This window comes from Rhinatrema bivittatum, chromosome 5 (genome assembly GCF_901001135.1).
Source record: "Rhinatrema bivittatum chromosome 5, aRhiBiv1.1, whole genome shotgun sequence".
NCBI classification, from domain to species: domain Eukaryota; kingdom Metazoa; phylum Chordata; class Amphibia; order Gymnophiona; family Rhinatrematidae; genus Rhinatrema; species Rhinatrema bivittatum.
The window spans coordinates 2,290,850-2,316,079 of record NC_042619.1 but is presented as its reverse complement, the minus strand read 5'-3'; the positions used below and the strand labels follow the sequence as shown (position 1 = coordinate 2,316,079).

The 25,230-nt window shown below is 46.8% G+C and overlaps 1 protein-coding gene across 1 annotated transcript in view; it reads right to left on the bottom strand.

Moving 5' to 3' along the window:
• DNHD1 (dynein heavy chain domain 1) overlaps positions 1-25,230 on the bottom strand; it is a 792,986-nt gene that overhangs the window by 256,588 nt on the left and 511,168 nt on the right. Inside the window, exon 28 of the mRNA XM_029601740.1 lies at positions 4,412-4,616. Within this exon, the coding sequence (XP_029457600.1) occupies positions 4,412-4,616 (205 nt within the window). The remainder of the gene's footprint in view (positions 1-4,411; positions 4,617-25,230) is intronic.

Sequence of the window (25,230 nt, the reverse complement as noted above, 5' to 3'; positions counted from 1 at the left end):
TCAAATCAATAATAGCAGTGAGTTTCAGAAAGAAAACTCCCGCGCTGAAGCTGGGAGTGTGCAGAATGATTGTCTCCGATCCAAGGAAGCGAGAAATTCACCACTGCTTACCGCCACAAGGACGGCTCAGAGAGTCTCCATTCAGAAATGCGGGATTTTGAGCGCTCTGTTGACACTCCGGAGGTCGAGAATCGGTCGGAAGGATCCCTCCTTCTTGGGAACCATGAAATAGATGGAATATCTTCCCTTCTTCCACTCGGCCTGGGGGACAGGAACCACAGCTCCCAGGGCAATAAGACATTCGAGAGTCAACCACACGATCTGTGCCTTGGTATGAGAACCGCATGGAGAGACCATGAAGAGATGTCGAAGAGGCCGAGCAAATTCCAAAGCGTAGCCATGCTTTATGATGATCAGAGGACATCCTGGCCTACTCCTCGTAAAATTGGGACAACCGCCTCCACACATGAGGGATCGAGGGATGGGCCGGCTGCATTTCATTGAGAGGACTTGGATCTGATTATGGCTGAAGAGACTCCGTCAACGTCCCTGAAAGGACGCTCCCGAAAGGAAGAGGACCACGGTTGTGATCTCCCTGCTGGCTGGCGCTGACCCCCAGTCTGCGTCCTGTTCTGATGAAATCTTCGTTGGGTGCGAAAACACGACCTAGCCAGCAGGAAACCTCTGGAGGGTTTGGGTCAATCATCCGGGAGCTTGTGCAGTTTGTTCTCACACAGAGACTTGATCATCTGCTCCAAGTCTTTGCCGAAAAGCAGCTTTCCCTTAAAAGGCAGAGAGCTTAACTGAGCCTTGGAAGAAATGTCCGTGGCCCAGTTGCGTAGCCATAAGAGTCGCCTTGCAGACACCGCAGATGCCATAGTCCGGGAGGATATTCTGAGGAAATCATACAGGGCATCATCCCCATAAGCCACCGCTGCCTCCAGGCGTTCTGCATCTGCCGAGTCCTCCGGAGGAAGGTCTCTAGAAGTCAATAAATGCTGGACCCAACGGAGGCTAGCTCGAAGCATGAAGCTGCTACATACCTCCACTCGTATACCTAATGCTGAAACTTCAAAGATTCGCTTAAGAAGAACTTCGAGCTGTCTTGAAGATCCTTAAGGGCCGCTGCCTCAGCCACAGGAATAGTGGTCCGCTTAGTGACTGCTGACACAGAAGCGTCGACTCTGGGGAAACGTTAACAGTTCCAGGGTCTGCTCGGGCAAGGGGTAAAAGCTTGTCCATAGCCTGACCGACATGGAGCCCAGCCTCAGGAACATCCCATTCTCTAGTCATCAATTCCTGAACCATAGGATGGAAAGGAAAAGTTTTTGATGGGCCTCACAAGCCTGCTAAAACTGGGTCTATTGAATCCTGTGGGAGCACGTCTTGTGGGAGGTCCACACCGAGTTCCGAAAGGACCCATGGAATTAAAGGATCCAATTCTTCCCTTTGAAAAAGACGAACCACTTTAGGGTCATCCCCCTCAGGTGGGACAGCTTCCCTAGTTCCTCTTCCAGCTCTGTTTCCGAAGGAGGAGGCAGGATTAAGGAAGGGTCTGAAGAACCTACTGGCGCTGCATCTGGCTGCGTAGAAGAGCCTGTAAGGGAGGTTCCCCGAAGCTTTGCAACGTGAAGGGAGGACTGGGCACTTAAGCAGGTCGCCCCAAACATGTAGAGACCGATTGCTGTGCTTGAGCTGCCAGAAAAGCTTTGTGCATTAAAAGCACAAAATCTAATGAAAAAGAATTCTCTCGGCCCTCTTACCCCACCAAGGGATCGGGCATTGAATCCAAAAAATCTTGGTCCTGTTCCATAGGATTGTCAGGTATGGCTGGCCCAGGAGACAAATCGGGGGGGAGGGAAATCCCCTCCACTCACTGCCCAGGCCCACGCAGCTAAGGAGTCCAAAATGGCTGCCGTTCCCGCGCTAAACGGGAACGGAGCGGGCAGAGACTCACAGGGAGCAGGGTGTTTAGGCACCACGCAGCTCGTAATAGGAGGCTCCACTCCCGGGTCCGAGCTGCCCTCTCTCCCAGAGAGGCAGCGAGAACAAAGCCCTATGTGGGAGAGGCAAGAAGCCAACTCCCCGCAGGCGACAAATAGGTTGGACGCGGCATGATAAAAGGAAGCCGTGAGCAAAGCTGTAGGGAGCAGCGAAAAAGGAAATGGTTTGCCAAAAAAAACAATGCCGCCTGTAAGTAAAAAAGTAAGGAGTCATAGTACGAAGAATTAGAGGAAAGGCTACAAGCTGCTTTCTGCCCGTAGCCTTAGAGTTTATTTATTTATTTATTTATTCAAAAATGGACCGGGGGACACAGAAAGGGGGGAAAGGGACCAGACCACTGGTATCTCCACCCCAGGCGCCTTACCTGAAGGAGCCCCATGGGGGGTCACCAACCCCAGCTCCTGGATCCTACCACCAGAAGGGATAGCCCAGCTAGGAACTTCAGACTCTCTGGGAGGATAGACTAAGTTGCTTGATCTAGTTGTTTTTTTTTAAGATCTACTTTTTTTTTTTTTTTGAAGAGATAGAACTTAACCACAGAAGGTCAAGCCTGCAGGGATTGCCACCTCCATCTGCTGGAGACAGAGAAACACTGAAAAGATGCAGGTAGCACTCCAAGTTATAAGGGGTACTCTTCAAGTTTTCTCTGTCTCCATCTGCTGGAAGGGAGGCATAACCCACAGTCTGGACTGATCCCGATACGTACAGGGAACTCTGCTTCCATTGATCTTTTTGTCATGTTGTGGGTAATCAAAGAACGTAGGGAATCTTTCAGAATACGATCTTAGCTGAAAATGTTATTCCATTTTGAGTGATCTGAAAAACATTTTGGTAGTATATGAAGCTACTTTTGACCATGATAGCTGCTTTTAAAAAAATGTAATTGATTTTTGGGGTAATGACATTTGGCCAGAAAACTCTCCAGATTTGAACGCTGCCGAAAACATAGCCATTATTAAAGATGAGGTGGAGAATTTAATGTTGAAGGAAAGTGGTCAGGGACATTATTCCACCAAAACTTTGTGTCAAAATTCGGAATTGATCTTATTAAATTTGGAAAATGATACAGATTTATTTCAAAATTAGTTGTCTTCAGACCCCACTCATTTTAAAGCCATTTTGCAAGCTAACAGTGGACACACCAACTATTGATTATACTTTTGTTGTTTAATTCTATTTTGAATGCTGATTAAAATAGTATATTGCACGTTTCTATCAGATTTCTGGTTGCTGCTGCAATGGGGGAGACAAAGATTATGCAACACCCTATAGATACAGGGCCCAGGAGGTAATCTTCCTTCTCGCCTGAAGAATCCTATAGGCCTGGAGCTATTTGAATGTTAAAGGATGTGAATAGAACTTTAGCCTCAGGGATTAGTGTGTGCTGGTTTACTCTTAAAATAGAATCCCAGTCTGGCAGTCACCCATCAGCTGATAAGGACTTCTTTATCTGAGTTGCTTTTAACATGGAAAAGGCATGAAAAGAGAAACTGATCCAAGGCAGGTAGTGTGTGTTGGGGGGCAGTGGTTTGTTTATTTATTTGTTTTTATATACCGACGTTCAAAGGATATCACATCGGTTTACATGACAAGATAAATATAAAATAAAACCAACATATAAAAATCAGGACATAATTCAAAACATTAATATAAAACAATGTAAAATATACTAAAACAATAAAACATCATAAAATTCTAAAGGAACCATCTTGGGCAAGGAGATGTGTTGTTCTGATGTTTATCTAATAAATATTGATTTCATTTTTTTGTTTGCACTGGGGAGTTTTAGTAGTGTTTATCGATTAAAATCTAAAAGCAGAAGTTCTAGATATATCCTTAGAACTGTGGACAGAAATAATTGGACTGACCAACTGGACCTTTTCTGTCCTCATCTACTGTGTTACAGTGCATGTTGGCCATTACATTGGTGTAGGGAAGGTCATTACAGCTTAGTGTGTTTTGGAAAGAGTCATTAGAACATGTAATATGTTCAATTACATTCTTACTTCACTGTAATTCTATTCAACTACTTCTCTTTGGAGAATGCCAGTGCTTCAGGATTTTTTAATTTCATCTCCTCATCCCAACAGGACCCAGCCAGGGCCGGTGCAAGGGTATTGGGCGCCCTAGGCGACCCTTGCGCTGCCACCCCTACTCAGTCACGCCCCCTCCACCTGTTTCGGCACAGACTGTGTGCTTCTCAGGGCGCCGAGCCGTAGGGGGCACTGAAGAGCAGCCACGTGGTGCTACAAGCGGGGCCTATCCCGCTCACGGCAAAAAGAAATAGAAGCAGTTGACGCCGAAACAAGTGTGTGTGTGTGGGGGGGGGTACGAAAGTGTGTGCTTCTCAGGGCCCTGCTCGTGGATTCGCCTAATGGACACACCAGCGCTGGACCCAGCCCCTTACCTGTTCAGAGTTTCCTCAGATGTCTTCCTCAGCTTTGTTTTAAATGTAAGGAAGACATCTATGAAGTCTAAGTAGTTCTTAGGCGTGATGAGAGGCAAGCAAGGGCACAGCAGCTCTGCGTATCTGGATGTGCTCTGGTGGATCTGAGGCATTACTTGTATGATATTCCACAACTGATGCTGATGTTCCCCTGCCAACAGGGTGCCTAAAAGATACCGAGACAGCCACACACTTTATCACCTGCAACATAACACTGGGCATAAAAAGATTGCAAATATGTACATGTGTTATACCAATTTTCACACAAATTTGCTTTGAAAATTATCCCATCAAATCTACACTTACAAGTTACACCTAAGAACATATGAACATAAGAATTGCCATACTGGGTGAGACCAAGGGTCCGCCAAGCCCAGCATCCTGTTTCCAACAGTGGCCAATCCAAGTCACAGGTACATGCCAAGTACCCAAACATTAGACAAATCACAAGCTACTATTGCTAATTAATTACCGTAATGGCAGTTTATTGATTTTTCCTTTAGGAACTTATCCAAACCTTTTTAAAACCTAGTTACACCTACTACTGTAACCACATCCTCTGGCAATGAATTCCAGAGCTTAACTATGCACCGAATGAAAAATAATTTTCTTTGATTTGTTTTAAATGAGCTACTTGCTAACTTCATGGAGTGCCCCATGGTCCTTCTATTATCTGAGAGAGTAAATAACTGATTTACATTAACCTGTTCAAGTCCTTTCATGATTTTGTAGACTTCTATCATATCCCACCTCAATTGTCTCTTCTTCACACTGAACAGCCCTACATTCTTTAGCCTTTCCTCATAGGGCAGCCGTTCCACACCCCTTATCATTTTTGTCGCCCTTCTCTGCACTTTCTCCAGTGCAGATGTATCCTTTTTGAGATACGGTGACCAGAACTGCACACAGTATTCAAGGTGTGGTCTCACCATGGAGCGATATAGCGGCATTATGACATTTTCCATTTTATTCACCATTCCCTTCCTAATAATTCCCAACATTCTGTTTGCTTTTTTTGATCACCACAGCACACTGGCCCAACAAGGTCTTGAACAAGTAGATGTGAATTGGTTATTTACACTTTCGGATAATAGAAGGACTAGGGGGCATTCCATGAAGTTAGCAAGTAGCACATTTACGACTAATCGGAGAAAATTCTTTTTCACTCAACGCACAATTAAGCTCTGGAATTTGTTGCCAGAGGATGTGGTTAGTGCAGTTAGTGTAGCTGGGTTCAAAAAAGATTTGGATAAGTTCTTGGAGGAGAAGTCCATTAATGGCTATTAATCAAGTTTACTTAGGGGTAGATTTTCAGAGCCCTGCTCGCCTAAATCCGCCCAAAACCGGGCGGATTTAGGCGAGCAGGGCCCTGCGCGCCGGGAAGCCTATTTTACATAGGCCTCCCGGCGCGCGCAGAGCCCCGGGACTCGCGTAAGTCCCGGGGTTCTCGGAGGGGGGCGTGTCGGGGGGCGGGCCCGGTCGTCGCGGCGTTCCGGGGGCGTGTCGGCAGCGTTTTGGGGGGCGGGTACGGGGGCGTGGCTACGGCCCGGGGGCGTGGCCGCGCCCTCCGTACCCGCCCCCAGGTCGCGGCCCGGCGCGCAGCAGGCCCGCTGGCGCGCGGGGATTTACGTCTCCCTCCGGGAGGCGTAAATCCCCCGACAAAGGTAAGGGGGGGGGGTAGACAGGGCCGGGTGGGTGGGTTAGGTAGGGGAAGGGAGGGGAAGGTGAGGGGAGGGCAAAGGAAAGTTCCTCCGAGGCCGCTCCGATTTCGGAGCGGCCTTGGAGGGAACGGGGGGAGGCAGCGCGGCTCGGCGCGCGCAGGCTATACAAAATCGATAGCCTTGCGCGCGCCGATCCAGGATTTTAGTGGATATGCGCGGCTCCGCGCGTATCTACTAAAATCCAGCGTACTTTTGCTTGAGTCTGATGCGCAAGCAAAAGTAGGCTGATCGCGCTTCTTTTAAAATCTACCCCTTAGGGAATAGCCACTGCTATTAATTGCATCAGTAGCATGGGATCTTCTTAGTGTTTGGGTAATTGCCAGGTTCTTGTGGCCTGGATTGGCCTCTGTTGGAAACAGGATGCTGGGCTTGATGGACCCTTGGTCTGACCCAGCATGGCAATTTCTTATGTTCTTAATTTAAATGTATTATCCACTATGACACCTACATCTCTTTCCGGGGTGATAACTCCTAAGGTAGAATCTAACATTGTTAACTACAGCAAGGGTTATTTTTCCCTATACGCATCACTTTGCACTTGTCCACATGAAACTTCGTCTATCATTTGGATGCCCAATCTTCCAGTCTCACAAGGTCCTCATCAATTCATCACAATCTGCTTCAGATTTAACTATTCTGCATAATTTTGTGTCATCCACAAATTTGATCACCTCACTCATCGTACCCCTTTCCAGATCATTTATAAATATATTGAAAAGCACCAGTCCAAGTACAGATCCCTGAGGTATTCCTCAGTTTAGCCTTTTCCACTGTGAAAACGGACTATTTAATCCTACTCTCTGTTTCCTGTCTTTTAACCACCTTGCAATCTACAAAAGGACATCGCCTCCTTTCCCATGACTTTTTAGTTTTTTTAGAAGCCTGTCATACGGGTCTTTGTCGAATGCCTTCTAAAAATCCAAATACACTACATCTACCGGTTCACCTTTATCCACATGTTTATTAACCCTTTCAAAAAAATGAAGCAGATTTGTTAGGCAAGACTTCCCGTGGGTAAATCCATTTTGGCTGTGTCCCATCAAACCATGTCTATCTAAATGTTTTTTGATTTTATTCTTTATATTTAAACAATTTATAGTTTTAAAATCTTACAACAAGACACAGGGGTGGATTTTCAAAGGGTTATGCGCGTATATTACGCACGTAACCCCGAAAACCCGCTCCTGCGCGCACCAAGCCTATTTTGCATAGGCTTGGCGACATGTGCAAGCCCCGGGACGCGCGTATGCCCTGGGGCTTGAAAAAGGGGCGGGGAGTGGGCGGTCTGGGGCAAGGGCGTGGCCAGAGGCCTCTGTAGGCCTGCTAGGCCGGGGAATCGCACGCCGGCACTCAGCCGGCATTCGCAACCTATGCCTGCCCAGAGGCAGGCGCAACTTAAATAATAAAGGTGTGGGGGGGGGATTTAGGTAGGGCTGGGGGGTGGGTTAGATAGGGGAAGGGAGGGGAATGTGCGGGGGGCGAAAGGAAAGTTCCCTCCGAAGCTGCTCCGATTTTGGAGCGGCCTCGGAGGGAACGGGGAAAGCCATCGGGGCTCCCTAGGGCTCGGCGCGTGCAAGGTGCACAAGTGTGCACCCCCTTGCGCACGCCAACCCTGGATTTTATAACATGAGCGTGGCTGCGTGTGCATATTATAAAATCGGGCATAGATTTGTGCGCACCAGATTGCGTGCACAAATCTATGCCCGCGAGTAGGTTAGAAAATCTGGCCCAGAGTGTACATAGTTTCTGAAACACTCTCTGTGAGTAGAACAGAACTTCAAACAGTATCATACCAGCCATCCCTTCCCCCCACCCTTCCATCCTCGCCCCGTAAGGAAAGAGAAATGTTCTGTCCAGATGTTCCAATGTGGTATCTGTCTTTGTGTCCGATATCGAGCAACACAGGAGCTAAGATTCCAATCAATGCCACTCATTCAATATCAGGCTCCAGAACTGGTTTCTCTCCAACATCCTCTTCAGTAAATACCAAAGCAAACAAACTGTTTAATCTTTCCGCAATAGCCTTATCTTCTCTAAGCGCTCCTTTAACCCCTTGATCATCTAACAGTCCAAATGACTCCCTCACAGGCTTTCTGCTTTGGATATATTTTTTAAAGATTTTCTGTGAGTTTGTGCCTCTAAGGCCAACTTCTTTTCATATTCTCTCTTAGCCTGTCTTATCAATGTCTTACATTTAACTTGCCAATGTTGCGTGTGCCGGCCACGGCAGGCCCGCAGCCAGACCCTCTTACCCTCTGCTGCCCTCTTCCCCATCTGGCTCCATCTCTCCTGCGGCCATGTGCCGCTGCCTGCGACCTCTGGCCTGTCCCGTTGCTCCTGCCTCTGCTGTGAGTGCCCATGCTTCTGCTACAGACATCCATGCTCCTGCCTTGGCTACAGATGCCCATGCTCTGCGGCGGGCCTCCTGTCTGCCTCAGGTCTCTGGGACTCCGCCTTGTCTAGATCAGATCTGCTACTCTACCACTGCTGGCCCTTGGCTGACTTCATCCTCATTCTCCGGGAGTCCTCGCATGGAGGCCCACCTAACTCCAGCCGGCCCCGGCACCCAAGGGCTCAACCTGCGGGAAACAAGGGCTGGTATTGGCAAAGCTCCAACTGGCCTCTGTTAATCAGCCAGCTGTGCCTACCAATGGTGGGGTCCTGTAGGGCTTGCCCTACGGGGAGCGCCAACTCTACCTCAGCCAAGGGTCCACCTCCGACGCAACACAGCACAACAGCCAATGCTTATGCTTTATCCTAATTTCTTCTGATGGATCCTTCTTCCAATTTTTGAATGAAGATCTTTTGGCTAAAATAGCCTCTTTCACCTCACCTTTTAACCATGCCGGTAATCATTTTGCCTTCCTTCTACCTTTCTTAATGCGTGGGAAACATCTGGTCTGTGCTTCTAGGATGTTATTTTTTTTAACAGTGTTCATGCCTGTTGCACACCTCTTACCTGGACCATTCAGTGTTTTTCTAATTGTTTTTCTCATTTTATAAAAGTTTCCTTTTTGAAAGTTTAGCGCTAGAGCCGTGGATTTACTTAACATAAGAACATAAGAAAATGCCATACTGGGTCAGACCAAGGGTCCATCAAGCCCAGCATCCTGTTTCCAACAGATGGCCAATCCAGGCCATAAGAACCTGGCAAGTACCCAAAAACTAAGTCTATTCCATGTAACCATTGCTAATGGCAGTGGCTATTCTCTAAGTGAACTTAATAGCAGGTAATGGACTTCTCCTCCAAAAACTTATCCAATCCTTTTTTAAACACAGCTATACTAACTGCACGAACCACATTCTCTGGCAACAAATTCCAGAGTTTAATTGTACACTGAGTAAAAAAGAACTTTCTCCGATTAGTTTTAAATGTGCCCCATGCTAACTTCATGGAGTGCCCCCTAGTCTTTCTACTATCCGAAAGAGTAAATAACCGATTCACACTACCCATTCTAGACCTCTCATGATTTTAAACACCTCTATCATATCCCCCCTCAGTCGTCTCTTCTCCAAGCTGAAAAGTCCTAACCTCTTTAGTCTTTTCTCATAGGGGAGCTGTTCCATTCCCCTTATCATTTTGGTAGCCCTTCTCTGTACCTTCTCCATCGCAATTATATCTTTTTTGAGATGCAGTGACCAGAATTGTACACGGTATTCAAGGTGCGGTCTCACCATGGAGCGATACAGAGGCATTATGACATTTTCCGTTTTATTCACCATTCCTTTCCTAATAATTCCCAACATTCTGTTTGCTTTTTTGACTGCCGCAGCACACTGTACTGACGATTTCAATGTGTTATCCACTATGACACCTAGATCTCTTTCTTGGGTAGTAGCACCTAATATGGAACCTAACATTGTATAACTATAGCATGGGTTATTTTTCCCTATATGCATCACCTTGCACTTGTCCACATTAAATTTCATTTGCCATTTCGATGCCCAATTTACCAGCCTCACAAGGTCTTCCTGCAATTTATCACAATCTGCTTGTGATTTAACTACTCTGAACAATTTTGTATCATCTGCAAATTTGATTACCTCACTTGTTGTATTTCTTTCCAGATCACTTATAAATATATTGAAAAGTAAAGGTCCCAATACAGATCCCTGAGGCACTCCACTGCCCACACCCTTCCACTGAGAAAATTGTCCATTTAATCCTACTCTCTGTTTCCTGTCTTTTAGCCAGTTTGTAATCCACGAAAGGACATCGCCACCTATCCCATGACTTTTTATTTTTCCTAGAAGCCTCTCATGAGGAAATTTGTCAAACGCCTTCTGAAAATCCAAGTACACTACATCTACAGGTTCACCTTTATCCACATGTTTATTAACTCCTTTAAAAAAGTGAAGCAGCTTTGTGAGGCAAGATTTGCCTTGGGTAAAGCCATGCTGACTTTGTTCCATTAAACCATGTCTTTCTATATGTTCTGTGATTTTGATGTTTAGAACACTTTCCACTATTTTTCCTGGCACTGAAGTCAGGCTAACCGGTCTGTAGTTTCCCAGATCTCCCCTGGAGCCCTTTTTAAATATTGGGGTTACATTTGCTATCCTCCAGTCTTCAGGTACAATGGATGATTTTAATGATAGGTTACAAATTTTTACTAATAGGTCTGAAATTTCATTTTTTAGTTCCTTCAGAACTCTGGGGTGTATACCATCTGAGCCAGGTGATTTACTACTCTTCAGTTTGTCAATCAGGTCTACCACATCTTCTAGGTTCACCGTGATTTGGTTCAGTCCATCTGAATCATTACCCATGAAAACCTTCTCCATTACGGGTACCTCCCCAACATCCTCTTCAGTAAACACCGAAGCAAAGAAATCATTTAATCTTTCCGCGATGGCCTTATCTTCTCTAAGTGCCCCTTTAACCCCTCGATCATCTAACGGTCCAACTGACTCCCTCACAGGCTTTCTGCTTCGGATATATTTAAAAAAGTTTTTACTGTGAGTTTTTGCCTCTACAGCCAACTTCTTTTCAAATTCTCTCTTAGCCTGTCTTATCAATGTCTTACATTTAACTTGCCAATGTTTATGCTTTATCCTATTTTCTTCTGTTGGATCCTTCTTCCAATTTTTGAATGAAGATCTTTTGGCTAAAATAGCTTCTTTCACCTCCCCTTTTAACCATGCCGGTAATCGTTTTGCCTTCTTTCCACCTTTCTTAATGTGTGGAATACATCTGGACTGTGCTTCTAGAATGGTATTTTTTAAAAGTGACTACGCCTCTTGGACATTTTTTACTTTTGTAGCTGCTCCTTTCAGCTTTTTTCTAAAAAATGTATCTCTCTAGTGTGACCCGATGATACATTTACCCAGTCTGTATTGGGGTAATTGAAGTCTCCTATTATTACTGCACTACCAATTTGGTTAGCTTCCCTAATTTCTGTTAGCATTTCACTGTCCATCTCACCATCTTGACCAGGTGGACGGTAGTATACCCCTATCACTGTAGTCTTCCCTGACACACAAGGGATTTCTACCCATAAAGATTCAATTTTGTATTTAGTCTCATGCAGGATGTTTATCCTGTTGGACTCTATGCCATCCCGGACATAAAGCGCCACACCTCCTCCCGAGTGCTCCTCTCTGTCATTGCGATATAATTTGTACCCCGGTATAGCACTGTCCCATTGGTTATCCTCTTTCCACCATGTCTCTGAGATGCCAATTAAGTCTATGTCATCATTTACTGCTATACATTCTAATTCTCCCATCTTACTTCTTAGACTTCTGGCATTAGCATACAAACATTTCAAAGTTTGTTTTTTGTTTGTATTTTTATTCTGCTTTTTAATTGATAGGGATAAGTTAGAATTTTTTAGCTCAGGTGAGTTTTTAGTTACAGGCACTTGGACTACTTTTCTAATTATTGGAACCTCACTGTCGGGATGCCCTAATTCTAATGCATCATTAGTATCCTTTAAAGATACCTCTCTCCGAACCATGCGCTGCTGAGCGACTGTCGGCTTTCCCCTTTGTTCTAGTTTAAAAGCTGCTCTATCTCCTTTTTAAAGGTTAGCACCAGCAGTCTGGTTCCACCCTGGTTAAGGTGGAGCCCATCCCTTCGGACGAGACTCCCCCTTCCCCAAAAGGTTCCCCAGTTCCTAACAAAACTGAATCCCTCTTCCTTGCACCATCGTCTTGAATGAGTAGATGTGACTCGGTTATTTACACTTTCGTATAATAGGACAAGGGGGCACTCCATGAAGTTAGCAAGTAGAACATTTAAGACTAACGGAGAAAATTCTTTTTCACTCAACGAACAATGCAGCTATGGAATTTGTTGCCAGAGGATGTGGTTAGTGCATTTAGGGGTAGATTTTCAAAGGGTTACGTGCTACGACCCCGGATTTTATAACATGCGTGCGGCAGCGTGCGCATGTTATAAAGGGAATAGCCACTGCTATTAATTGCATCAGTAGCATGGGATGATCTTGGTGTTCGGTTCTTGCCAGGTTTTTGTGGCCTGGTTTGGCCTCCGTTGGAAATGGGATGCTGGGCTTGATGGACCCTTGGTCTGACTCAGCATGGCAATTTCTTATGGTGAATTTATATTGAGCACCCTCTAGCCATGGGCACCATTCTTCTAGAGCCAATTTGATGGCAAGTAATTTGCAATCTCCAATGTTGTAGTTTTTTTCCACTGAAGCGAACTTGCGAGAGTAGAATGAGCAAGGGATTAGGGATCCGGAAGCAGAACGTTGGCTCAAGACCACCCCAGCCCCGATAGCGGAGGCGTCCACCTTGACCTGGAAGGGGCGGTTTGGGTTTGGGTGGTAAAGACAAGATCCAGCTAGGAAGGCCTCTTTGAGGTGGTGAAAGGCTGTAATGGCTTCTGGGGTCCAGTTCCGGGTATCTTGGCCCTTTCGGGTCAATGCAGTAAGAGGAGCCACCAATGTTGAGTAATGCGGAATGAAATGGCGGTAATAATTCGTGAATCCTAGAAATCATTGTAGAGCTTTAAGACCCACGGGCTGCAACCAATTTTGGATTCCTTTGAGTTTTTCAGGGTCCATAGTGAAATTATATACCCTAGAAAGGGCACACTGGACTTTTCAAACAAGCACTTATCCAATTTTGCGAATAGACAGTTTTCACGGAGATGTTGAAGAACTGTGCGGACATCAGTGCGATGTGTAGCCTTATCCTTGGAGAAAACAAGGATGTCATCAAGGTATGCCACAACCTTAACATATAATAGATCTCTGAAGATTTAATTAATCATTCGTTAAAATACTGCGGGAGCATTTCAGAGGCATTACGAATATCACCAGATATTCGTAATGCCTGTCTCTGGTGTTGAAATCTGTTTTCCAGATGTCATCGGAGCAGATACGCACCAAGTTGTAAGCTCCGTGTAGATCCAATTTGGTGAAGATAGAGGCTCTGTGTAGTCAATCAAATAACTTGGAGATTAAGGGCAATGGGTATTTGTCTTTGCGGGTGATGGCATTTAAGCAGCGGTAATCAATACACGGCCTTAGAGATCCATCTTTCTTCGTAACGAAGAAGAATCCTGCACCGGCAGAAGATGTTGAGGGACGAATGAAGCCTTTCGCAAGGTTCTCTTGGATGTACTCCATCATAGCCTTGGTCTCAGGGAGGGACAGAGCATAAGTGTGCCCTTGGGGAGGCGTGGTGCCAGGCAGAAGGTCAATAGGGCAGTCAAACATTTGAAGAGTTGGTAAAAGGTCCGCCTTTTGCTTTGAAAAAACATCTTCAAAGTCTGCATAGGAAGCTGGTATGCCTGAGGAGGTGGTCGCCAAAGGAATCACAGGGGATGGCACCACTCTTTGTAGACAAGTCTGATGGCAGGTAGAACCCCATTCCACCAGCTGGAGTGACCCCCAATCAAATTGGGGGGAATGACGTTGGAGCCAGGGTAGTCCTAAGACTACAGGGTGGATAGATTTCTCTAAAACCAACAGTTCAATTTCTTCAGTATGAAGAGCACCAGTAAGGGGTTGAACTGGCTCAGTAGTCAGGGAAATTCAACCAGGTAGTGGTTATCTGTAAATTGAAGCAATGCACAAAGAGGTCTCCAAAGGACGGGTATTTATACCCAGAAGTTGAACTAGATCCTTGAGGATAAAATTCCCTCCTGCTCCGGAATCCACCAGAGCAAGGACTGGAAAGGACCGGGAGTCCCAAATCAGAGTGACTGGCAAGGACAATTGAGGGGCAGTGTCGTTGTGCCCAAGCTCAGGACCCCAACTGAACTTAGGCCGGGTAGTTTCCCGGATGGACTGGGCAGACCTGTAGGTGATGGCCAGGTGCTCCGCAGTACGGATACAGGCCTGTTTGTCTCCGTCAGAGGTGCTCTTCCAGGGCCAGCCACCCACGGCCCAACTGAATGTGTTCTTCTTTTTTGGCCATGACGCAGACCCTATCGGAGGCAGGGTGTGGCTGATGGCGAGAGGGAGCGAACCCGAGAGGGCTTCTTCGGCATCCGATTCTCCCGGTGGTGCTCTTGGAGACGATGATCAATTCGGCCAGTTAGATGATGAGATCCTCAAGAGAGGAAGGGAACTCCTGAGCTGCCAATTCAACCTTCAGCTGTGGGGAGAGTCCATCCAGGTAGATAGCTCACAAGCAGTCCTCCTGCCAGGAGTGTTCTATGGCTAAGGTCCTAAATTCAATCATATAATCAAACAGGCTTCTTTGGCCTTGATGGAGGTGTAGCAAATTAGTGCTTTCCACGACATGCCTACGGGATCGTCAAATGTCTGCCGGAACATGGCCATGAATTGAGACAGTTCCTGTAGGAGTGAATCCGATCGCTTCCACAAAGGCGAAGCCCAAGCCAACGCCTTCCCTTCTAGATGAGACAAAATAAAGGTGACTTTCGTGAGTTCATCTTGAAAGATAGAGAGCTGCACAGCAAACTGCATGTAGCATTGGTTGATGAACCTTCTGCAGAGCTTGGAGTCACCGTTAAAATGAGGCAGAGCTGGTAGGGCCAACAAGGCTCTGGGAGTGGAGGAGATGGCTGTTGGTGAGAGGAAGCCAGTACTGGAACTGAGTTACCAGATAAGGCATCAAGCCGGGCATGTAGACACTCAAGGGAGGAGGCCAGTGCCTCGAGAAATTGTTGCTGTTCTTGTAGTTTTTAAGCCAGGCCAGGAATAGCCTGGAGGGCACGTGGCTCTGCCGAGTCCATGGCCTTTGCAATCTGTTGCGCCGGAGGTGAAACCCTTGGACCGAGGTGGGATCCTACGGGTCCCCACCATTGGCAGGCAGAGTGGGCTGAAGGCCGGAGGCCGGCTGGCGCTTCACCAATACCAGCCCTCGCTCCCCGTGGGTTGAGCCTTTGGGTACAGGGGCCAGCTGGACTTAGGTGGGCTTCCGTATGTTGTCGTTGATGGAAGGATTGAGAGGTCAGCCTAGAGACAGCAACAGTGGAAATAAGAGGTCTGTACTGGACGAGGCGGAGTCCTGGAGACCCGGGCGCCAATAGAAAAAAAGTCAGACAGGAGGCACCCGAGCAAGAGCAGGCCAAAGCCTGAATAGGTCAAGTCTAGGACGTAGACTGAAGAAGCATCATTGGGCAAGCTTAAGTCAAGGCCGCTGGCAATCAGGAAGCAGTGGCAAGGAGAAGCTGAGGTCTGGATGAGAAGAGAGTCAATGGCGTAGTCGGACAATGCAGAGGTCCTGGCTTGGAGAGAATCAACAGCATGGTCAGGCAAAGCAGAGGTCTGGGCTTGGAGAGAGTTAATGGCGTGGTCAGGCAAAGTAGAGATCGTGTCCAAGAAGGCAATCCAAGTGAAGGTTAGGAATCAGGAATGCAGGAACGAGGAAACCAGGAACAGGAGTCAGCGAGGATCAGGAACCAGGAATGAAGCAGAATCACCAGGAGGCAACGAGTTCACGACCAGCATGAAGACCTGTTGCAAAGGCAATCCTTAGGAGCAGGGCCCAGCCTTAAGTTCTGGGACTCCACTGACATCATCATCTGAGGCCGCAGCCAGGTTCCTGCCGCGTGCCTAGGGAGGGCGCGGCGCTCAATGGCGGAGTCTGTCTGTGGGCTACATGGAGAGGCCCGACGCGGAGCACAGGGATCTGCAGCTGAGACAGGCACCGGGACAGCCCGAGGACTGAGCCGGTGGCCCACTGCCACCAGGGATGAGGGACCAGGCACTGGATTCGTCTGAGAGAGGTGAGGGGGCCGAGCCACGGGTCTGCTGCGGCCAGCATGCGTAACACCTCTTGCACACTTTTTACCATTGTAGCTGCTCCTTTCAGTTTTTCTCTATTTTTTTATTTTATCAAAATCTCCCTTTTGAAAGTTTGCTAGAGCCATGGATTTGCTTACCATCCCTCTTCCAGTCATTAATTCAAATTTAATCATATGAAGACATCCAAAAGATAGGAAAGAAGGGAGAAGTGGTGATCATTGGAGACTTTAATATGCCAGATGTAGACTGGAGAATCCCATCTGCAGAATCTAATAATAGTAGAGAAATAATGGATGCCCTGCAAGTAGCTTTGTTCAAACAAATGGTAATGGAATCCACGAGAGAAGGAGCTATATTCGACTTAGTGCTCATTAATGGAGATAATGTCTCTGATGTCCAGGTGGGCGCCCATCTCAGCACCAGTGATCATCAAACGTTATAGTTTAATATCACAAAAAGGATACGGAAAAGAAGCACAAAGATCCAAGTTTTGCAGTTCAAAAACATGGACTTTAATGAAATAGGAAAGTACCTGGAGGAAGAATTAAAAGGCTGGGAGAACGAGAGACTAATCTAAAAGGACCAATCTAAAAGGAGCAGTTACCAAGGCAACTTATCTATATGTTAGAAAAGTAAAGAAAAGCAAAAGAAAAATGAAACCTATCTGGTTCTCAAAGGAGGTGGCTGATAAAATAAAGGCTAAAAGAACAGTGTTCAAGAAATATAAAAGATCCCAAAGGGAGGAGCACAAAGAAGAATATCTGGTAGAACTGAGGGAGACGAAGAAATTAATCAAGACAGCAAAATGTCAAGCGGAAGAGAGGAATGCCAAGGAGGTAAAGAGAGGTGACAAAACATTTTTCAGATATATCAGTGAAAAGAGAAAAGTTCAAAGTGGTATAGTGAAATTGAAAGGTGGAAAGGATCAATGTGTGGAGGGAGACGAAGAAATGGCAGAAATATTAAACAAATACTTCAGTTCTGTATTCACTAAAGAGGACCCTGGAGAAGGACCGTCGCTAGTTAACAAGAACCCAGAGGGGAGTGGAGTAGATGTAACTCCATTTACAGTAGAGAATGTATGGGAAGAGCTGGGGAAACTGAAAGTGGACAAAGCCATGGGGTCTGATGAGGTTCATCCCAGGATACTGAGGGAGCTCAGAGATGTGCTGGCGGGTCCGCTGTGTGACCTGTTCAATAGATCCCTAGAAACGGGAGTGGTGCCGAGTGATTGGAGAAGGGCGGTAGTGGTCCCGTTTCACAAGAATGGAAACAGAGAAGAGGCTGGTAACTACAGACCAGTTAGCCTCACTTCAGTGGTGGGAAAAGTAATGGAGTCACTGTTGAAAGAGAGAATAGTGAACTATCTACAGTCGGGAGAATTGCTGGACCAGAGGCAGCATGGATTCACCAGGGGAAGATCCTGTCAGACAAATCTGATTGACTTTTTTGACTGGGTAACCAAGGAATTGGATCAAGGAAGAGCACTCGATGTCATCTACTTGGATTTCAGCAAAGCTTTTGTTACGGTCCCGCACAGGAGACTGGTGAATAAAATGAGAAGCTTAGGAGTGAGTGCCGAGGTGGTGGCCTGGATTGCAAATTAGTTGACGGACAGAAGACAATGTGTGATGGTAAATGGAACTCTCTCTGAAGAGAGAGCGGTTTTAAGCGGTGTACCGCAAGGATCGGTGTTGGGACCAGTCCTGTTCAATATCTTTGTGAGCAACATTGCGGACGGGATAGAAGGTAAGGTTTGTCTTTTTGCGGATGACACTAAGATCTGCAACAGAGTGGACACGCCAGAAGGAGTGGAGAGAATGAGACGAGATTTAAGGAAGCTGGAAGAGTGGTCGAAGATATGCCAGCTGAGATTCAATGCCAAGAAGTGCAGAGTCATGCATAGGAGGAATGGAAATCTGAATGAACTGTATTCGATGGGGGGAGAAAGGCTGATGTGCACGGAGCAGGAGGGAGACCTTGGGGTGATAGTGTCTAATGATCTAAAGTCGGCGAAACAATGTGACAAGGTGATAGCTAAAGCCAGAAGAATGCTGGGCTGCATAGAGAGAGGAATATCGAGTAAGAAAAGGGAAGTGATTATCCCCTTGTACAGGTCCTTGGTGAGGCCTCACCTGGAGTACTGTGTTCAGTTCTGGAGACCGTATCTCCAAAGAGACAGAGATAAGATGGAGGCGGTCTAGAAAAGGGCAACCAAAAAGGTGGAGGGTCTTTATTGAATGACTTATGAGGAGAGATTGAAGAATCTAAATATGTACACCCTGGAGGAAAGGAGGAGCAGAGGTGATATGATACAGACTTTCAGATACTTGAAAGGTTTTAATGATCCAAAGACAACGACAAACCTTTTCCGTCATAAAAAAATCAACAGAACCAGAGATCATGATTTGAAGCTCCAGGGAGGAAGACTCAGAACCAATGTCAGGAAGTATTTCTTCATGGAGAGGGTGGTGGATGCCTGGAATGCCCTTTCGGAGGAAGTGGTGAAGACCAGAACTGTGAAGGACTTCAAAGGGGCGTGGGATAAACACTGTGGATCCATAAAGTCTAGAGGATGTGAATGAAGAGTGGGTGGCTCGCGGGAATGACGGCTACTACCTGGAGAAAATACCCTTATTCAATAAACATACACACAGTTAATGCGACTCCAACATTGCTCTAAGACTCGAACATTGCTCTAAACTTCAATGGCAAGAGGAAATGTGGAAAAAAGGATTTGCATTCACAAAAAAGCGGGGAGTAGCTTGCTTGTTATGGCAGTTACTACCACAAACCAAATAAGCCTGATACTTCACTTTCAATGCATATCCAGCATAGCTCTCTGCTTCAACAGCAGAGGAGAAAGACCGATACTTCACGCATATCCAGCATAGCTCTCTGCTTCAATGGCAAGGGAGAAAGTCTGATACTTCATGCATATCCAGCATAGTTCTCTGCTTCAACGGCAGGGGAGAAAGACCGATACTTCACGCATATCCAGCATAGCTCTCTGCTTCAACGGCAGGGGAGAAAGTCTGCTACTTCACTTTCAATGCATATCCAGCATAACTCTCTGCTTCAACAGCAGGGGGAATGAAGAAATGTGGATATATATACAGACAACAACCAACAAGGACTGAATTACATAGTCTGGGTAAACAAATAAGCACTTAGATATTTCACTAAGATGCAGTTCCAACACTGCTCACTACATTAATGGTGGGGGGTGGAAGGGAAATAGAACCAAAAGGTTACTAAGAGCCAAGAGAAACAGATAAGTATGAGAAAAAAAAAAGTGCAAAACTTGCTGGGCAGACTGGATGGGCCGTTTGGTGTTCTTCTGCCATCATTTCTATGATCACTATTGCCAAGCGGCCCCACCACAGTTACCTCTCTCACCAAATCCTGTGCTCCACTGAGAATTAGATCTAAAATTGCTCCCTCTCTCTTCAGTTCCTGAACCAATTGCTCCATAAGGCTTTCATTTATTCCATCCAGGAACTTTATCTCTCTAGCATGTCCTGATGATACATTTACCCAGTCAATATTGGGGTAATTGAAATCTCCCATTATTACCGCACTACCATTTTGGTTAGCTTCCCTAATTTCTCTTAGCATTTCACTGACTGTCTCACCATCTTGGCAGGTGTACAGTAGTATACTCCTATCACTATACTCTTCCCCAACACAGAAGGGATTTCTACCCATAAAGATTCAATTGTGCATTTAGTCTCATGCAGGATGTTTATCCTGTTGGACTCAATGCCATCCCAGACATAAAGTGCCACACAGCCTCCCGGGTGATCCTCTCTGTTATTGCGATATAATTTGCACCCCGGTATAGCACTGTCCCATTGGTTGTCCTCCTTCCACCATGTCTCTGAGATGCCAATTCAGTCTATGTCATCATTCACTGCTGTTCATTCTAATTCTTCCATTTTACTTCTTAAACTTCTGGCATTAGCATACAAACATTTCAAAGTGTGTTTTTTGTTTGTATTTTCATTCTGTTTTTTAATTGGGATAAATTGGAATCTTTTAGCTCAGGTGAGTTTCTAATTACAGGCATTTGGACTACTTGTCTTATTTTTGGAACCTCACTGTTGGGATGCCCTAATTCTATTGTATCATCAGTATCCTTTGAAGATACCTCCCTCCGAACCATGCCCTGCTGAGTGACTGTCGGCTTTCCCCTTTGTTCTAGTTTAAAAGCTGCTCTATCTCCTTTTTAAAGGTTAGTGCCAGCAACCTGATTCCATCCTGTTTAAGGTGGAGTCCATCCTTTCAGAAAAGACTCCTCCCTTCTCCAAAAGGTTCCCCAGTTCCTTACAAAACTGAAACCCTCTTCCTTGCATCATCGTCTCATCCATACATTGAGATTCCAGAGCTCTGCCTGCCTCTCAGGACCTGCACGTGGAACAGGGAGCATTTCAGAGAATGCTACCCTGGAGGTTCTGGATTTCAGCTTCCTACCTAAGTGCCTAAATTTGGCTTCCAGAACCTCCCTTCCACATTTTCCTATGTCGTTGCTGCCCACATGTACCATGATAGCCAGCTCCTCCCCAGCACTGTCTAAAATCCTATCTAGGTGACGCGTGAGGTCTGCCACCTTTGCATCAGGTAGGCAAGTTACCAGACGATCTTCACTCCCACCAGCCACCCAGCTGTCTACATTACTAATAACTGAATCACTAACTATGACGGCCGATCTAACCCTTACCTCCTGGGCAGTAGCCCTGGGAGCAACCTCCTCAGTGCAAGAGGACAATGCACCACCTGGAGAGCAGGTCCTTGCTACAGGATCCTTTCCTGCTGCCCCAGGTTGATGATCTCTGATCATGAAATCTTCTTCCTCCAAGGCAGCACCAGGGCTGCCTGTCTGAAGTTGGGACTTGGCTACTATGTCCCTGAAGGTCTCATCTATATACCTCTCTGTCTGCCTCAGCTCCTCCAGGTCTGCCACTCTAGCCTCCAGAGATCGGACTTGTTCTCTGAGAGACAGGAGCTCTTTGCATCGTATGCACATGTACAACTTCTCACCAGTGAGTAAAAAATCATACATGTGACTCTCTGTGTAAAAAACTTGGAGGCCTCCCTTTTGTTGCTGGTCTGCTCTCAAATTTGTTCAGTTCCTAGTTAAGTTTTAAGTTGCTATGGGAGTAGGAATGTGTCTAATTTGGGTCCTTTAAATGTATTAGTGTTCCCACTAAATATCTGTAGTGGCCTACAAGGGAATGATCAAACTCTCAATAAGGTGTGGGGAATTCATGAAGTGAAGGCTGATTTTTTTTTTTTTAATGTGAAAATAGCACCTACCTATAAATTAAAGGATGAGCTGGGGAGGGTGTAAGAGGGGTGGGAGGGTTGGGAAATACAAACATACTAACTTCTGTTTATTAGCTGACTTACTGACTATTTAACACACAAACACATAAATAATATACCCCAATAGTTTACTTCTACCCAATACTTTTAAAAAATTTCCCAAGCAGAACTTACTGATTCCTTCCAGCCACCAGCAAGGTGATCCTCTCCTCTCAGTGTTCCTCTCAGTGCTCCTCTTCCAGTGCTCCTCAGCGTTCCGCAGTATGGACTGACATGGAAGCTGAGACCATGCTGAAAGGTTGCAGAATTCTAGTGTGGCTGAGGAGTGCACAGCCAGTGAGAATGCCACCTGCCAGCATCCGAGGCCCTTGGAAGAGATGTCTTATCTGTCCCAACTGAGTACTCTGCGCATCAATGCCACAGTAACTGCAGCAAAGTGGAGAGGACAGCGTGACGATAGCATCCACAACATCACTGGTGATCTGGGGAAGGCATAGTAGAGGGTGGCGGTCTATGGCATCGCCCCCTTCAGTACCTGAGAATGCTCCAAGAGGCTAGCCATCAAAACTACGTTGGAACCGGCTCACCTGTAAGTCCCACAGGGAATGACTGCAGTGAACTCCATGGTGAGCACAGGTGCTCATGAAGGACTGCAAACATGACCTGCAATCTATAAGCAGTTTGCCAGTAATTAGTGCCATTCCTGGTGCCACACGTGCCCACAGATGTCAACCGCCCGGGGGCCCCGACACCCAAAGGTATGGACTAAAGGAGCTATGGCCAACTGTAGGGAAAGGTCCCACAGCCCCCTGACAGGCCATCAATATCAAAAAGGCATTGATGACTGCCACTGCCAGTGCCAATGGCAATTCCCCTCGGCTCCTCGATTTATCTAGTGGTGTCACTGCGAGCTAGATGGGCTCTCAAGCATTACGTCTGATGAAGCCCTCACTAGCGCCCATTAACAGTGATGGTGTGCACATCTTGGCGGGACCCCAACACTGGGATCATTCACTGAAGGAACAGCCCTGAGCTTCCCAATGCTCTGTAGGGAACACCACCCAGGAGCTCTGAGGGCACTGGGCCACTGTGTATGGATGCACCAGTGCACCAGAGTACCTCAAGTAGTTGGCTACCTCTGCGCTCAATCCGTAAGAGGCCAAGAACCCTGGCTCCCAGAGGGCTGCAGAGTCTTCAGAAAGTCATGGTGGTTGAGAGCCACAGGGGCAACAAGTGCGCTCAATGGCAAGTCTGGTGCCTGGTCGGTGGGGCTCAACATAGTCGAGGCAGTAATGAGAAGTATCAGTGGTTTGAAGGTCTCTCTGTAGCTCCCCCCCCCCCCCCACCTCGATGGCCTTAAGGGCAGCAATGATATTGGGGCAGCACCACATCGCAATGGCATTGAGGTCATTCTGGCACCAAAGCCGTGCACCTCAACAACCTATGGCATACAGGGTACATGCCTCGACGACATTGATGGCCTGTTGCAGCATCGATGCTATTCATCTCTACAGCATCGAGGGCCTGTCCTTGCTTCAACCTCAACACCTGAGAGAATGGCAATGCACGCACCTTCATGGATCAAGGGTGTTGATGGCATTGAGGGCCCCGCTGATATTGAGAGCACCACGGGCATCAAGAGCACAGTGGCATCAATGGTACTATGGTCACCACGGCACTGAGTGCAGCAAAGGTACCAGGGCATTGAGAACGGAAAGGGCATCGAGGCATTGAGTGCACTGAAGACAGTGTGACATCGAGTGCACCGAAGGTACCATGACATCAAGTGCATCTAGGGAACTGAGGCATCTAGTGCATCAAAGGTACTGAGGCATCGAGTGCCCGGACAAGTGCACTGTGCCAACAAGTGCATCAAAAGTACCGTGGCATCAAGTACACCAGACAAGTGCACCAAGGGCACCATGCCATCAAGTACATCAAGAGCATCGGGTCATTGAATGCATCAATGGCACCAAGGCATTGAGTGCATTGAGTCACTGTGTCATCGAGCATGCTACATCATGGTACCTCAGCACTGAGGGCACTGAGGCATTAAGTGCTTTGAGTCTTCAAGTGCATCGAGGCACCATATCATCGAGTGTGCCGATTCACAGCACCACGGCACCAGGGGTACTGCGGCACCAAGGCCTCGATGTCCAAACTGGTGCAGTGAGACTCCAGTTCCACCGACATCAACAGTACAGAAGGCCACCACGGCATCATGGGCAGTCATGCACTTCGATGGAAACGAGGGTGACCCTGAACCTCGACGGCATCAAGAGACCATGGTAGAGTACGGGCCCTGTCCCTAATGTGGTCCTGACATTGATGTGTTGGACGAATGGTGCGCTGGTCACAGCTGTGCACGGGCGCATTCATTGGCATGGCACTGAGGTGGCAGCAAGCTGCTAGCCCAGGCTCTGCTCTCCCTCTCTCCCAGGGAGATTGCATTGCCAAGGTTGGCAAGCAGGAGGGGAGGCAGCATCATCCAGTGCTCCCGCCTGTGGAGACTAATTCCTTGAGATGTGGGGAGGATGAGCCCCTCCCCCCCAGAGGAATGTCATGGTCCTCGATCCTTCCACCATCTGAACCCATTGATGCCGAGCGATCGGTGAACTGCCATGGAATTCCAGCCCGGGTAGAACTCAGGCAAGTCCCCAGGCCTACATGGATCACCGATGGACTGTACAGTCCAGTCCTGTCAGTACTATGGAAAAAAAGAAAAACAGACAGAGCAACGAGAGGACACAAATACAAAGCCTGCAGGAGCAAATTTGTTTTTTTGTTTTTGTTTTTTTTTAATTAACAGACTCTGCCAGGCTGCACAGGGGAGAACCCACCATGCAGCCAGCAGACAGTTGGAAAAAAAATAAAACTACCAGAAAGGACAGCTGTGGCTCTAGAAAAAATCACTTACAAACTGTAAGAAGAAAGCAAAGCTAAATATTGTGAAAAGCAACAGTTCTGATAACAAAGAGCATGAGCTCCACAACCACGAGATGACAGCTCCAAGGAAAAAAAACACTGAGGGACTCTGCCTAGGGGGCAGGGTGATGACTACAGCTGCACATGCTCAGTGGAGCACGCTGAATGCTCTAGAATCTATGAGATCAAAGTTCATTGCTGGGCTCCATCCGATGATGTCACCCATGTGTAAGGACTCCCATCCTGCTTGTCTTGGACAAAGCAGAGTTGTTTACCTGTAACAGGTGTTCTCCTAGGACAGCAGGATGTTTGTCCTCAGAAAACTCTCCCACCTCCCCTGTAGAGTTGGTTTTTCCATGTATGAGCTATATCATGGACTGAGGGACTCTGGGTGATGACCACAGCTGCACATGCTCAGTGGAGCACGCTGAAAGCTCTAGAATCTATGAGATCAAAGTTCCGTGCTGGGCTTCACCTGATGATGTCACCCATGTGTAAGGACCACCATCCTGCTTGTCCTAGGAGAAATGCACTTGTGACTGTAAAACAGTATGGAAGTAATTTTCAAAGTAAGTTATATGCATAAAATTAACATACAATCATATCAATTTTCAAAGGC